Raw genomic sequence first — 14,299 nt, forward strand, 5'->3', positions numbered from 1 at the left:
TTGCATAATTTCAGTGCTCCTGAATCCTCTCCCAGGTGGTCCCAAGCTGCGTTGGGAGCAACCCAAGGCCTGGGCTGCTTGTATTGGCGCAGGGAAGGATGTAGGAGAAGGGGGACTTCCCATCCTCCATCCTGGTTTAGACATGGACAATTTACTTTTTAAAGGATCAAAGGATCTTTTTTTGGCCTGGATGCTGCTTTTCATTCTCTGGCATCTGGCTGCCCATATCTGTCTGCCCTGCCTTAGTCCTATCCTTGCTTCACCCTACAGTTTCCCACCAGGTGATACCAAATGTTACAGCACTGCTCTGGGGCACAGTTCTCACTGCCCATTCCTTTCAATGATCCTCTCTGCCTTGTTCCAGGTGGCTTTACTCCCCGCATTTATCCCTCTTTGTTTCACTCAGCAGCAACCCCTTAACACTTCACTTTGAGCGTGTGTTGGAAAGTGTGAGCAACCACACGATGATTTTGATAAGAGCACAGGGGCATGAGGCAGTTTTTCCTGCTAATCCTTCCCTCAGCAAGCTGCAGCCTCAACTGTCACATCTTCCACCACCTGCACCCGGACTGCAAAGACTTCAAGGAGCTTTTGGGGTCTCCGAAGGGTCCAGTGATGTGGCTGACTGGAGCTACCAGCCCCAGGATCAGCCCTGTACCCCCTCCCTGGCCACCCCCCACCCACTGCCAGGGCTGAAAGTGAGGTGTGGGTGAGCCCCGACTTCACTACTCACTCCTGAAAGCCTGGAAAATGATTAAAGCATTGTAAGAATAGCATCATTTGCCCCAGTTATTAATTTTCCCCTCACACTTTCCAAAATTGCAACGGTGGTGTGCAGGAGATGCAGGAAGAGCAAACAAATGGTGCGGTTTCATCACCAGTTATTTGCTACATGAATATTAGTCACAGACGAGCAGGAAGCATTGCTGACAGAGAAATTAAAGAAATCTGCAGCAAATGTCACCCCTATAGCAGTACCCCAACCCTAGGCACCTGCCCCTGCTCTCTGCTGTTAGTTACTTCATTAGATACAGGCCTGGGGGAAAAGCCTCTTCCTTTTCTTTCTCCTTCTTTCCCCACCTCTTTTTTCTTTTCTCCTCATCTTTTTCTCCATCTCTTCTCCTTTTCTCCTCATTGTCTTTTTCCATATCTCCTTTTCTTCTCTTCCTTGTATTTCTTTTGTTTTCCTTTTTCTCTTTTCTCTTTCTCCTCCTCATCCTCACCATTCTTTTCTCCATCTCCTTAACTTCTTTTCTCCTCCTTCTCTCCTCCCCATCTTTTTTTCATCTCTTTTTCTTCTTGCTCTTTTCTCCTCTCCTCCTCTTTCTCCTCTTCCCATCCCTTCCCACTGGGAGCAGCCAGGCGATGGCAACTCCTGGCTTCTCAGTGCCACGTGCCACCCTACACCCCACCAGCACCCAGTAGGAGCCTTAGACACCTCTTCCACTTATGGACCAACCTTGGGGCCAAGGACGTGTGCCATCTCTCCTTGAAGAAGCAGACAGGGAGGGGCAGGGCCAGGCCATGGCTCAGCTGTTCCCTACCTGTGGGGAGGAAGCTGGGGGCGGGAGGCAGCCCGGGTTTCCCTGTGATGCTGAGACAGTCACATTTCATTTCCACCCAACCACCACTATGGGGAAGGCAGCACCGAGCGGCACAGGGCACAGGCACACGGCAGGGCAGGGAACTCGCTGCCCCGCCATGGCTTGGGGCACCTCGGGGATGATGTGGGACAGCACGGAGGGAGCCCTGGTTGTCCTCTGTGTCCTGCTGCTGTGCTGCAGCCCTCCGCTGGCTGGCTGCCACCAGGGTAGGTGAAAAACTCAACGGTCTGGGGCGCGCTTGGGGAATGGGGTTAAAGGATGGAGAAAAGGGCTGGATCCCGAGGTCGCAGTGCTTGAGCTGTGCTGTGAGTTGGGCTTGGTGCTGAGCTTCTGGGTTTGTTGGGTGCTGGCATTTTCTACTCTAGTTTTCACACCTTGGGCTTCTCCTCCGGAGTGGGCTCAACCCTCTCCAAGCCTGTGGCTTTGCTCAGGGTGACATTTTGGGAGAGAAGGGGAATGGAGGGCGACTGGGTGACTCTGGACAGGGTGAGGAGGACCTCATTTTGGTGGTGTTGGCTGTGTTCTGTACCGATGGAAGCCTGTCACTGTCCCTCCGCAGGCATTGTGCTGGGGTCGTATATGTAAGGCCAGTTTCTGCTTAGGCTGTCCTCTGAGCAGTTCATTCATTGCCAACAGCAGCACTCAGTAGGAAGCAGAGCCCTGAGCCTGCTGAATGTTTCCTGTTAAATGCGAGAAACTCAGAACGCTGCAAACACTGAAACTCAGTGGCACCGTCACAGCAAAGGGGAGCCAGGAAAGTTCCCTCCCTGTGTCCTGTTTGGATCCACCTAATTGAGGAACTTTTCTGATTTGGAGGGACTGCTTCTATGGCATTTGGCTAACGCCGAAGGGACCATGAGGTCTTTCTGATCCGTGCCCAGCAGCTAGCAGTACTGGTGGTTTCTTCTGAAAAGGAAGATGAATTTCTTCTCAGCTGGGATTTTTCCAGGCGCTGGTGGTTTGGGCCAAATGCTTGGTCAGACAACCTACATGACAAATGCTTCTTCCTTCTTTTTATTGCTGTCATCCAAAAATAACGCAGCAACTGCTTCTTCCTGCTGAGTTGGTTTCTCTGTACTGGGATGTTGCCTGCTCTAGTGGCTCCAGCAGCCAAAGCAAGGCCCCCCAAAGGCTCTTTTCCATAGTGCAGGTGCTCCTGTGGGTTAACTGTAGGTAGCCGAGAACAGTTTCCTCCACTGAGAGTGATGCAGGATCAGAGCTGGGCTTGTGAGCAGATTTCTGTAAAGCCCCTCATGGGCCTTCAGGAGCTAACAGTAAAGCAGCTGAGAAGCATGTGGAGCTGCTTGCAGAGCAGGCAGAAGCACAACGGGCACAGAGGCACAGCTGTTCTTAAAGCCTGTCGCTGCCCAGGTGCTTGCTGTAACTGTGCATCTCCTTCTGCCTTCTCTCCCCAACAGTGACCCTCTTCCCAGCCATGTTAACTCGTCCTGTGGGCAGCTCGGCCACTTTCATCTGCAACATCTCCATGGAGAACTCCAGCTTGGAGTTCAACCTCAACTGGTACCAGAAGACCAACAACAGCAGTCCCCAAAAAATAGCTGGGATCATCCGAAACATCCCCCAGAAAAAGATGGACAAGTATCAGCTCTTCAATGACACTCCTGTATTCAAGATGGAGATCCTGAATCTCCATCAGAATGACTCAGGCTTCTATTACTGCGGACTGATCACCTTCTCCCGCTCTGACAAAGTGGTGGAGAGCAACCATTCCCAGCTGGTAGTGACAGGTCAGCCTGGGGTGTTGGTGTCTCCCTGTGGCACTGCCCCAAACGGGGACATTGGGTTGTCTGGGGAAGGGATGAGGAGTGCCTGACTTTTCTTTGGGCAAACTCGTGCAAGGGACAGGATGAGCAGGGGGCTTTGCATGTGTTGGTTTTGGAGGAATGCCCTCCCTCTGCCCTACTCCCTGACCCATGGGTGTGCTAATGGCCTTCCCTTTAAATAAAAAAAAGACACTGCAAAAATTAGTCTTCTTTCACAACTATTAGAATCATAAAGGTTGGAAAAGACCACTAAGATCATCCGGTCCAACTGCCAACCCCTCCCCAACATGCCTACTAAACCATGTCCCTCAGTGCCACGTCTCCGTGGTTCTTTAACACCTCCAGGGATGGTGACTCCACCACCTCCTTGAGCAGCACGTGCCAGTGCCTCACCACACTTCAGGAGAAGAAATTTTTCGTAATATCCAACCTGAATATTACATCTTTTTCCTAATATCCAATCAGCCCAAACTGAGGACCCCTGAGGAGATTGCAGGGCTGTGGCAGCTAGCCTGGGATGGAGCCTTTTCTGAGGATGTCCTTCACTCTCCCATTGCCACTCAGAGGCCCAGTGCTCCTGACCTGCTGACTTTTTGCACGCTTCTTGCAGAAGCCTCTGAGAAGCCAAACACAACTGAGAAACCCAGTGAGGAGGAAAGCAGCCCCCCAGACCACATCAAGGCCGTGCTGCTGGGCACCTTGCTGCTGGCTGGTGTGATTGTGCTGCTGCTCTTTGGCTACATCATCATCAACAACCGGAGAGCAGGTGGGTTGTGCTAAGGGGACTAGGGGTGCATCAGGGGATGATGTTTCTTCTGCAAACATGGCTGGGACCCAGGGACAGCTGGATGGCTGGGATGCATGGGATGGTTTGCTGTACCCAAGCTCAAGTGGTTTGTCCCTGGGGATGATGAGGGATAAGGGTGCTTGGGCCCTCTTGGTAGTGGTTTCTAAGGATGTAAGGGTAGTGTCGAGCCCTCAGGGTCAGCACCAGATACTCACACTGCCTTGGTGCACAAGCATCTTCTAACCAACTGTGTTACGTTGCAGATGTGCAGAAATCATCAAGTGGAAACACTCTGGCGGTGAGTTCTCCACCTCCAGCTCCCTGCCTTGCTGCCTCCCTGCCTTTATCAGGGCTTTGCGGGCCTCTCGCTTCCCCTATCTCTCCTAATGCTGCTCAATCTCTCCTGCACTTCAGTCACCACTGCTCTGCACCTGCAGCACAGCCCCAAAATCAAAGAACTGCCTGTGTCAGGACAGGATCTCTCTAGTCCAACCCTTGCTCCAAGCAGGGTTCTATTTGTTGGTGGATTGTGTTGTTGTAGAAAATAGGAGAAGATTCCCTATGTGCTCCTGTATATTCAGCTAGAATTTCTCTTGCTGCCTTATTCCCTTTCTTCCTTTTGCTGGACGCTGCATAGAGGAGTGCTTTCTCTCCAGCCCTTTTAGGTAGCTGATGACATCAAGCTGGTCCCCTTGGCTCTCCCCTCTCTGGAATGAGCAGTCCCAAGCTCATCCTGAGCCATTGGTATACAATGGAGAGGTGGGAAATGGGTTCTTGAAATGCCTGTGGGTGACTCCAAGGCTCACAGTCGGATTTTCCCATGCAAATGCTGTCCTTTGCATTGCTCTCACTCTCCTGAAACACTGGTTTTGGCCATCGCTGTACATGGGGTCTCATGCTGAGGATGAATGGTGCTGCTGGATGGCGGATGAATTGCCTTGATGGGGTATCCTTAATCTGCAGGAGGAGGTGAAGCCACCCGTGGTGTCTGTGTCCACTGTGGACTATGGGGTACTGGAGTTCCAGAAGGACCCGCGCAGCCAGGTGCCCCCTGAGACCTGCCCAGCCGAGCAGACTGAGTATGCCACTATTATCTTCCCTGAGGAGAAACCCATCACACCAGAGCGAGGAAAGAGGCACAAGGATGAGAGGATGTGGCAGCTGCCTTCACAGCCCTGCTGAGGGCCATCTATGTGCAAGGACTGGAGTGATGGAGCGAATATGAGCTTCAGTGCTGGAACTTGTGTTGGACAGTGTTGGCTGTGCTGGTGACACGGAATGAGCACCAAGGAACAAGAACTCGTCCCTGCTGGATCCTGGTGCTGTGCTTTGGGCATCTGCTCAGTTTTTACCTTCACTTGGGGTTTCTGCATTGGCCGTGCCACATCTAATGCTGCTGGCAAAGCATGGCTTTGGGAGAGAGCCCCAGGGTGAGGATAGATGTGGTGCTGGAGAATGTCCACACACTGAGGTCTTGTCCCAGCACAGGGCCTCCTGCATGCACTGCTATTTAATGGACTGCTGCGAAGCAGAAAGTTTCTTTCCTTTCTTCATCAGGCACTTTTCTCCTCCTCTGTGGGAATGAAGGACACTGCCGGGCATCCTGGGAAACCCTGGGATGGGGATGCTGTGCCTGGGAGGAGCCAGATCCGGCCATGGGGATGAATAAAGGGTTTGACACCAAGGCTGTTTGTTGATTGCTGATGGCACGTGCGTGGGCAGGCAAATAACGGCTCCTGGCAGCTGGTAGTGTGGGTGTCTGTTGTGGTTCCAGGGCCTTGCTGCTTGATAAGCGAGCGGCTCTTCCACAGAGCTGCTCTTAATAACTCAGAAATCATACTGCTCCGCAGACCCAGCTACAACGCAGCCCCCCTTTGCTGGTCTCAATCGGGCATGCTGTCTGCTCCGCTGGGGACAAGTGGCTCTGAGGTGCTGGCTGCAGCCATGCAGCAGTGCTTGTGCCCCAGCTGTGAAGCTGCCTGGCTCTGAACTTACTTTTCTCCTCTTGAAAGCAAATGCCAGGGATGTGCAGCCCAATATACAGCATACGGAAACTGAAAGAGAAAGCAACAATGATTGCTAAAGGCTGGAGAAACTCTAATAGAGAGCAGGCTTGGAGGCAGCAGAGTCCTAGTGGGAGACCACGAAACCCTGCGGAAGCAAAGTCATCATTTGCATCTCACACCTCAGTGGCACTGTCAGCAGCTTTCTGTTTCTGTTGCGCCAAACAACTCACATAGCCTTGAGAGGGGCTGCTCAGGCACAGGGGGGAGGGTGCAGGCACTATGATCAATGCCTTGTTAGAGCTGTGATGTCCATCAGAAGCATCCAGAGCAGATCACATCAGGCAAACACCCATCCAGGAAGGCTTCTATCCCTCCTTAGGGCAGGATGGTGGAGCTGGTAGCCATACTTATTCTCCCCTAGGCTCCACAGGGCAGTGTGCAGCTCACACCACACTTACTCACATTGACATGCAGCTCAGCTTCTATGGGCTCGTTGCAAGGAGCAGCATCATGCCACGACTCCAGCAGCATGATGGTTGGGAAAGGAGTCAGCCACAGCAAGCAAGAAGCAGGAGTTCAGTCAGCAGTTTTGGCTCTGCCTTTCCTGTAAGGTACAGTGCAAGCAGGAGGGTGAGACTGCTTCATTTTGTCCTCCTGCCTTCTGGGGCAGCGGGTGTGTCAGTAGTGCTGTGAAGCTATGCTCCAGGCATCATCTTCCATCCTCGTTAGCAGGGCAGAGCACTGCTAGCCCAACAGGACTGGCCTTCTATAGCTGCTGCTCATTGTTAAAAGAATTTAAGGCATGATACAGGTTTCTGATCCCTAGCTAAGCATCCCTAGAGCACACAGTGACCTTAAAATGGGTATCATATCATCCCATAAACCAGCTCTAGCCATGCAGCAGGGTGCATGCCATGCAGGATCACCTGCAGCCTCTCCTTAAGTACACTGGCCATGATTAAAGGGGATTGGGAACATGTGAGCAATTAACCCCTAAAGAAGCCCTGGCCCCAAAGTTAGAATTTTTAGAGAAGTAGGTGGGAAGGTAGAGAGGAAATCCTCTCTTGCTGTTGCAGGAGCACCTTCAAGGGGATCTACACCATGAAACAGCAAAGCATTGTTTCTGCAAAATGAAACATTATAGAGGGAAAAAGGGATAGTAAGTCTATGTGCCATTAAAGTCACTTGCATGCAAGCCATATCCTGGTCACTTATAAATGTTGAGCGTGGGGATGTTTCAGAGCAGTGTTTTTTGTTTTGGTGGAGTCAGGCGGGAAGAGGTTTTTCATGACTGACCTGTCAGACACAAAGACAAGGGAGCATCTCTGTGGCCTTGTCTGGGTGGGAAAGAGGCTGTTGGTTCTGGAAGGGATTGGCTGAAGTGAGATGGTGCTGGGCAGGTTTCCCAATTCTTTCCCCACCTCTGTTTGCACTGCCCTGGTATGTCATGATAGGTTCAGGCCCATCACATCTCTTCCATCCCATCTCATTCCACTGAGATCCATGCCGATCCACTGACATCTGTGGCTGAGCATGCTGGAGGCTCACAGCACGTCTGCATTTCCTCCTGCTGCTCTCATTTTGCTTTCTCTAGTTTTGTTTTCAGTTGGCTCCATGGTTTCTCCTTTCTCTTCCTGTCTTCGGTGGGATGCTGCTGGAGGGGCTGGGTAGGTGACTGGGTGGTTGGGACACCCTGACAGCAATCCTGCTGCCATTACACTGGAAAGAGCCTCCTTGGAGGGTCTGAGCTCCCTCCTTACACCAAAGGGACTTCCTTGAGGCCACCAGAGCACCAAAACCCATTTGAGGTGGTATTCAACTGGTGTTTTCACAGACAGTTCCTCCTTTGTTTCTCTCCTCCTGCTCAGCATCCATCTCCATTGAAAACATGGGGGTAAAGGGGAAATATCCCCTCCACCTATCCCCATTTCTGTGGGACCTGATCCTCCTTGCCTCAGATGACCCTGGGAGAGGTGAACTTGCTTTCCCTATGGGCTCAACTATGAAAACAGCACAGCCTGGAAGGAATGCTACAGCCAGTGCTTGTCCATAGAAAACAAGGTGACAAGTGTTCAGTGACAACAGCGGCAAAATAGGAGGAGAGGATGGAGACATGTGGAGTGGTGCTGGGTCCTGGAAGGATATGGATGCCCAATTCATTGTTCTCTTCAAGGAAAGGGGAATAAAAGGGATCCAGGAAGCTCTAGATGAGTCAGTCTCGGTACCCAGAACACCACTGGAACAAATTAGTAAGGCCACCAAGCGATAAACACCGAGAGGGCAGCAATGGGGCTGAGAGCATAGAGCTAGCAGGAACAAATTGTGTCAGACCAATCTAATTTTCTTTTCATTAGGGTGACTGGCTGGGTGGTGCAGGGAAACCGGGAGTGATACTATCTGTGTGCAGCACTATATGACATTCTCATAAGCAAATTAGGGAAATAGGAAATTCTCCCACTGTGGGTGGACGGCTACCCAAGAAAAAAAAAACAAGAAAAGTTATTGATCCCGCCAGACCAGTGCTGGAACTTGGGCAGGAGGTAGGGATGCTAGCATGGTGTGAGCTGGATGCAGAGGAGACAAGGCATCCTTCTCCTCACAGATTGTCTCACCTGGGGGTGGGAGACAAAGGCAAAAATAAATCCAGGCAGTGTGAAAGTGGCAGAGAAATCACCTCCTGGGCTGTGCCTTTGTATCCTTGATGCATCCAGCAGAGGAGTTACACCAGCACTGGGATAAGGAGGGCTTGCCATGGTGGAACTGGAACAGGGCTGATCCCTGGGACCAGGCAGGGGATACTGCAGGAGCTTTTGTTCCCAGGAGGGTGCTGGTAAGCAGCAAGCACTGGGACAGTGCCAGGCGGTGTGCGCCGAGTGGAGCAGGACGTCAAAGCAGTTTCAGCTCCGTAGGTGGTTTTGGGAAAGTCCCTGCAGCATTGGTGAGTGCGGGGCTGTGACAGGGAGCAGCACTGGGCTCCTTTGCTGAGAGCACGGACTCGGTGTGCACCGAGTCACGATCTGAGTTGAACTGCCGTGACGTAGTGGAGGATGCTTTCCATGACAGTGGTATTTTGGAGGTGCTCGTCCAACAGCCCTGAGCCTGTAGGGCAGAAGGAACCCACTGGAGCCTCCCTCCTTCCTTTTGACATGGCAGAAGAATTGAGGGTAAGAGCTGAGGCTGAAACCCACATCCCCCAGGTGGAGTGATGGTTTTGTTTGGGTGAACATAAATTCCCACAGAGAGGACTTCCTGCCTAGGGGGCTCCTCCTGCTCAAAATGCTCTTGCAACAAAAGAAAAACATCTTTCCACACCCCTCCTCTCCCGCCACCCCCCACCCTCCCATATTCATCCCATGGGGTAAATCTCAGTATCTAAAGCATAAAAGGCTGGACAGGTGGTGTGGAGTGGTAGCTCCATCCCTGTCACCCTGTTGCTGATGACCTTGTGTCAAACTGCATCATAGCAATGCTGGTGAGCAATCCTGCATCCTCCCCAGTAGGGCTCCTGGGCAGTCTGATGGCTCGGGTGATGTGGGTCCTATCTGCAGGTTTGGGAAGCTGAGGAGTCTAAGCCTCCTAATATAATATGAAACAACAACAAATGAACATAAAGCAGGCGGAAGCAGGGCTGGGATTCCTCCCTCCTTGCAGCCACCTCCAAAGGAATTTTATGTCTTCACTGTGCACAGAATAGTGTCCTCCAAAACCTTCAGGCTGAGTGAAATGGTTTCACTCCCATAGCACTCCCAGGTGGCTTCATCAGGAGTCAGATCGTCCCCTAACTCCTCTCAAGACCTTTCAAGCACCTGTCTCTTTCACTGCCCATCCTGCTCTGGTGGGATGGCCAGAGATGGGGAGGCAGGGGGCTGCTGCTGGCCCTGCTGCTTTCACCTCCCGCAGTGCCCTCAGCACAGAGCTCACCTCCCCACTTTCTGTTTTAAGTGCGGTGCCATCATCCCCAACTTTCCACTCTGCGGTTTCATGTCAGGCTTTTTCTGCTTGAGTTGGCTGAAAGTTGTTAAAAACAGCCCATGTTTGGTGTCAGCTATCGAGAGAGATAAAGCTACCTGGGGTTTTGTCGGCTGCTGAGCCCTGCATTTTCAGTGAGCTTTCGTTCCATTATACCTATGCAGGGTAAAATCTCTGCTGATTCTCTCACTGCTGTAATATTTGTGGTCCTGGTCAGCAAACAGGTTTACATTTGCATCCTTTTTGCCTATGAACAAAGCAGGAGTGATGGCTTCAGCAGGGATAGGAGTTTTTCCCATGCCCAGGTATTACATGCAAAATGTGTGGTGCTCAGGGTCAGCTGTTTTGCCTTTGTTTTAGGAGACTTTTTGCCTAGTTGGGATGTAGCACGGTGCCAGCTGTGCCTCTTAGCACAGAAATCGATTGGGGTGGTGCTGCACGAATGGGGGCAAAGGTTCCTCTCTCTGGGCACAAAGATGTGACTTTGCACCCATGAGGGAAGGAGGGAGGAAAGGTTTGGAAGAAAGAAAGCTGCACATGAGTCAGCAGCCAGAAGCTTGACCTTGATCACTGCCTCTTCCCAACTCTATGCTGGACCATGATGACGTGGCAAAAGATTTTTGCAGAAAAGGCTGCAAGCCTGAAATTAATGGATCCATGGACATTTCGGGAGGATAATAGCCTGCAGGTGCACAGCCTCAAGCCTGGCTGGACGGAGTTTTTGCAGAACCATGTGTCTGGGAGGTAGGGTCTGCTGGTTCGGTCCTACTTGAGGGATGCCACAATCACTGTCCTCTCTGTGCTGCCTCCTGCCACCCTGGGCTGCAGTAAGATGACACTGGCCTTGAGGGAAGGGCTGCAGAGTGTGCCAGCAGCCCTTTGCCCATAGCATCTGCAGGGATGGAGGAGGGGGATGCAGAGAGGGGTGCTGAGCGTGGAGGGGCTGCTAACTCCCATAAGCGTTGTGAAAGATGAGTCAGAAGGGGAGTAACCTGCAGCTTCTCCTCACCTGCCCTGCAGCCTCCACCCACACCTTCCTTCTGTTTTGCTTCTTTTTTGACTTTTTCAGCTTGACGCTGGCTTTCTGCTGAGCTGTGCATGGGTCAAGGGCTGAAGACTCACATGGAGCTGGAGCTTGGTTCTTCCCTCCCCCCGGGCCCCTACTCCAGGCAGTGGGGGTCAGGACAGGCTGGGCAAGGGCAGCAAGCCGGTCCTACATTTCAGCTTGCTCCTAGCTCATGGGTGTACAGCTACCCAGGCTGGCTTCATGCTGATAGGACAGCCTATGTGTATAAAGCTGAACCATCAGCTCCAGCTGTCCAGCTCCCTGCTGACTGCCCTGGGTTACAGCAGAAGGCTGGGATGAGCTGGTGTCTTCCATGTCCCGGCAGGTTTCAGTGCTCCCAGTGCCTGAACAAGTGGTCCTCAGCCAAAGTGCACATCCTCTTCCACATGTGCTATGGGATAGTGCTGATGCGAATCTTCCGTCAAGCCTGCAGGCAGTGCCACAACCCCCAGCTGGAGAAGCCCAAATTCAGCCTGGAGAACATAGAGCGGCTGCTGCACAACCTGGTGCTGAAGATCCTTGAGGACTTCTACAATGTGCCCATGCAGTCAGACGACCTCCTGGAAGTGGTGGTGGACAGGTGCCATGCATCGGGGGTACACGACAGGACCCACTGCGAGGGCTGCAGGCACGGTGTCTGCAGCAGGTCCAGGGCAGCCATGGAGCCCGGTGCTGGGAAGAACAAGGTGGGTGTGAACAAAGCCCAGAAGACAAAGATGGATGTGGACAAGGCTCAAAAGACCAAGATGGAAGTGGACAGGGCCTGGAAGATCAAGATAGATGTGGATGAGACCTGGAAGACCGAGATGGATGTGGACAAGGTCTGGAAGACCAAGATGGATGTGGACAAGGCTCAGAAGACCAAGATGGATGTGGACAAGGCTTGGAAGACCAAGATGGATGTGGACAAGGCTTGGAAGACCAAGGTGGGCGTGCACAAGGCCTGGAAGCCCAGGGAAGATATGGACAAGGCTGTCTTGATCACGAGGTCCACAGAGCAAGTTGTAGGTGGTGGCTTTCCCTGGAAACGCTGCTGCTGCGTGGGCTTATCTGTTCTCTGTGTTTTGGGAGTGCTCATCTTTGCCCTGCTTTATTCCCTCTTGAAGTAGTGGGAGCTGGCATTTGTGAATACCGGGATGCTGGCTGAGGATGGTGGTAATGGAAAGGGTGGAAAATTGACTGGATGGGTGCCCTGGGATGGCGAGGCATTCTCAGCTCACAGGTGACAGCCACCACCATCGTGCCTAGGCACCTTGTTTCCAGCCCAGGGGAGCCCAGCAGGCCTGGTGGTTTCTTACGGGACATGTTCTGCACAAGGATGGCCCCCAGCTCCTCATACAAAGGATGGAGAGCACCTGCAGGAATAAAGCAGTTCTTTATCCTCAGCCCAGGATGCATCTGTGCTTTTTAACTTCTCTGAAGCCTTTTCTGAATATATATGACCAGAATGGTTGGCAGTGAGGCGTTCCTTTATCGGCTGGCCAGTTGCTTTATCTTCCTTTATCTGTCTTGTGGGGGACACATCCCCTCTCTCCTGGCTTGGCCTTTGTGAATGGGGGTACCCAAAGCAGCTGAGGGTATCTGGAGCTGGGGGTTTGCAGCAAACACACAGGGAGCCATTAGTATCCACCCGTACCATGCCAAAAGTGGTGTCCCATGTGTCATCCACTAGAGACCTGGAGATCAACCCAGGTCTGAGTAAAGGGGAGGGTTGTGCCATTGCTTTCTTCACTGCTGTAAGACTCCCCTGTCTTTTCATACATACAACCGGTAGGATATTGGTTATATATATATATATATATATGTAAAAATAACAAGAAAACCCTGTGCGGTGCAGGAACACCGTGGGCTCTGCCCCCTAAGCGCTCTGTCCTGCCCCCTAAGCGCTCTGTCCTGCCCATCATCCAACTCTCTCCCCTTTTTCCAAGCGCTTTCCTTCTCTTCCACCTTCTGCAGCCGCGGCGCCAGCAGATGGAGCTGCGACATCTCCGTCGCCACACTGGGAAGCACTGGGGCCGGTGACCGCCAGCACTGGGACGGGGCAGCCATCCCCGAATGCGGGATCGCCTCTCCCCCATCCGGTTCCCTGCAGTCTGAGGCTTCCAGACCATACCCTACATGGCCATGGTGTCAATCTGTGAATGAGCTGCTCTCTCGCTGTAATTTTTCCAAGTCTTGGAGCACAGGAGCTGCACAAGTGATGCAAAGTGCTCTGATTCACATCTCTCCTGACTGCCAGAGCTGATGGGGGACAGTGATGCTGTGGCAACAGGGCTGGGTGCCACCAGCAGGGACTTCCCAGCAAGGGGAGACAGCAAAATCTGTCCCCCTGGAGGGAGTATCTATGAAGTACTGAGCGTTTGGGGCAGGGAAATAGTGGGACCCAGAGAATCTCATCTCTGAATGGCCCCTTCTTTCTGGAGGTGGTTTCTCCTTGCTGGGAGGCTGAGCTGTGCTCCAGGAGGAGGCTGGTCCTGCAGCCTGGAAGGAGTCCCTTCCCCCCTCTGGCTGTCCTGTGTGGGGAGCAGCCTGCCCTCTCCCCCGTGGCATTATGTCATGAAGGCAGAGACACTGCCAAGTTTCTCACTGCCATTGCCCGTGGCCCTCTTCTTTCCATGCTGAGGTTTTCCCAGCTCCAGTCATCATGTCTGGCTGTCTGCAGCATACCCCACCACCCAGCTGCAGGGGGAACTCCCTCACTTCCTCCTGTGAAGCCAGCTCTGATGGAGCCCACATCCCTGCAGGGGCCCTTGTTTTGTTGCTTGGGTCTTTCTGCTCATTTTCAAGGGCAGAGCCATCCTTCCAATACCCTCTGTGCACGCACGCACACACACACAGGCTCTCCCAACCATGGCCTCTTATGCATAATCAGCTTTTCTACCCCATCCCCTCCCTGGTGCTGTCTGCTTGCCTGCTGTCTCTTCATGCTGTGGGTGCATGCCTGGGGTATCTCTGCCCTCTCCATCGTGCAGCTGCTTCATCCTCTCCCCATCACTCAGCGACACCCACGTTTCTCAGCCACAGCCTCATTCCTGGGCTCCTTCCAGGACACCTCCCTCTGATGTGCAGCTGTGCCCACCTGC

The 14,299-nt window shown here is 52.7% G+C and overlaps 2 protein-coding genes across 2 annotated transcripts; both read left to right on the plus strand.

Annotated features, from left to right (window-relative positions):
* The first annotated feature begins 1,632 nt into the window (after positions 1 to 1,632).
* PDCD1 (programmed cell death 1) lies at positions 1,633 to 5,846 on the plus strand. The gene is made up of 5 exons (XM_042820335.1): positions 1,633 to 1,810; positions 3,023 to 3,352; positions 3,999 to 4,154; positions 4,439 to 4,473; positions 5,139 to 5,846. The coding sequence occupies exons 1-5, from the start codon at positions 1,633 to 1,635 to the stop codon at positions 5,355 to 5,357; spliced, it is 918 nt and encodes a 305-aa protein (XP_042676269.1). The 3' UTR covers positions 5,358 to 5,846.
* Positions 5,847 to 10,610: 4,764 nt separating this feature from the next.
* RTP2 (receptor transporter protein 2) lies at positions 10,611 to 12,601 on the plus strand. The gene is made up of 2 exons (XM_042820332.1): positions 10,611 to 10,894; positions 11,542 to 12,601. The coding sequence occupies exons 1-2, from the start codon at positions 10,749 to 10,751 to the stop codon at positions 12,323 to 12,325; spliced, it is 930 nt and encodes a 309-aa protein (XP_042676266.1). The 5' UTR covers positions 10,611 to 10,748; the 3' UTR covers positions 12,326 to 12,601.
* Positions 12,602 to 14,299: the final 1,698 nt, after the last annotated feature.

The sequence above is a fragment of the Centrocercus urophasianus genome, unplaced genomic scaffold (assembly GCF_019232065.1).
Source record: "Centrocercus urophasianus isolate 14NV4802_14NV808 unplaced genomic scaffold, USGS_Curo_1.0 seq_19, whole genome shotgun sequence".
Lineage (NCBI taxonomy): Eukaryota > Metazoa > Chordata > Aves > Galliformes > Phasianidae > Centrocercus > Centrocercus urophasianus.

What these genes read in the sequence shown, in the direction of transcription:
- RTP2 (XM_042820332.1), top strand. Translation starts at nt 10,749, where the DNA reads ATGATGACGTGGCAAAAGATTTTTGCAGAAAAGGCTGCAAGCCTGAAA. An exon ending in CAGAACCATGTGTCTGGGAG is followed by an intron (nt 10,895 to 11,541) that starts GTAGGGTCTGCT and finishes ATGTCCCGGCAG; the next exon opens with GTTTCAGTGCTCCCAGTGCC.
- PDCD1 (XM_042820335.1), top strand. Translation starts at nt 1,633, where the DNA reads ATGGGGAAGGCAGCACCGAGCGGCACAGGGCACAGGCACACGGCAGGG. An exon ending in TTCCCAGCTGGTAGTGACAG is followed by an intron (nt 3,353 to 3,998) that starts GTCAGCCTGGGG and finishes CGCTTCTTGCAG; the next exon opens with AAGCCTCTGAGAAGCCAAAC. An exon ending in CAAGTGGAAACACTCTGGCG is followed by an intron (nt 4,474 to 5,138) that starts GTGAGTTCTCCA and finishes CTTAATCTGCAG; the next exon opens with GAGGAGGTGAAGCCACCCGT.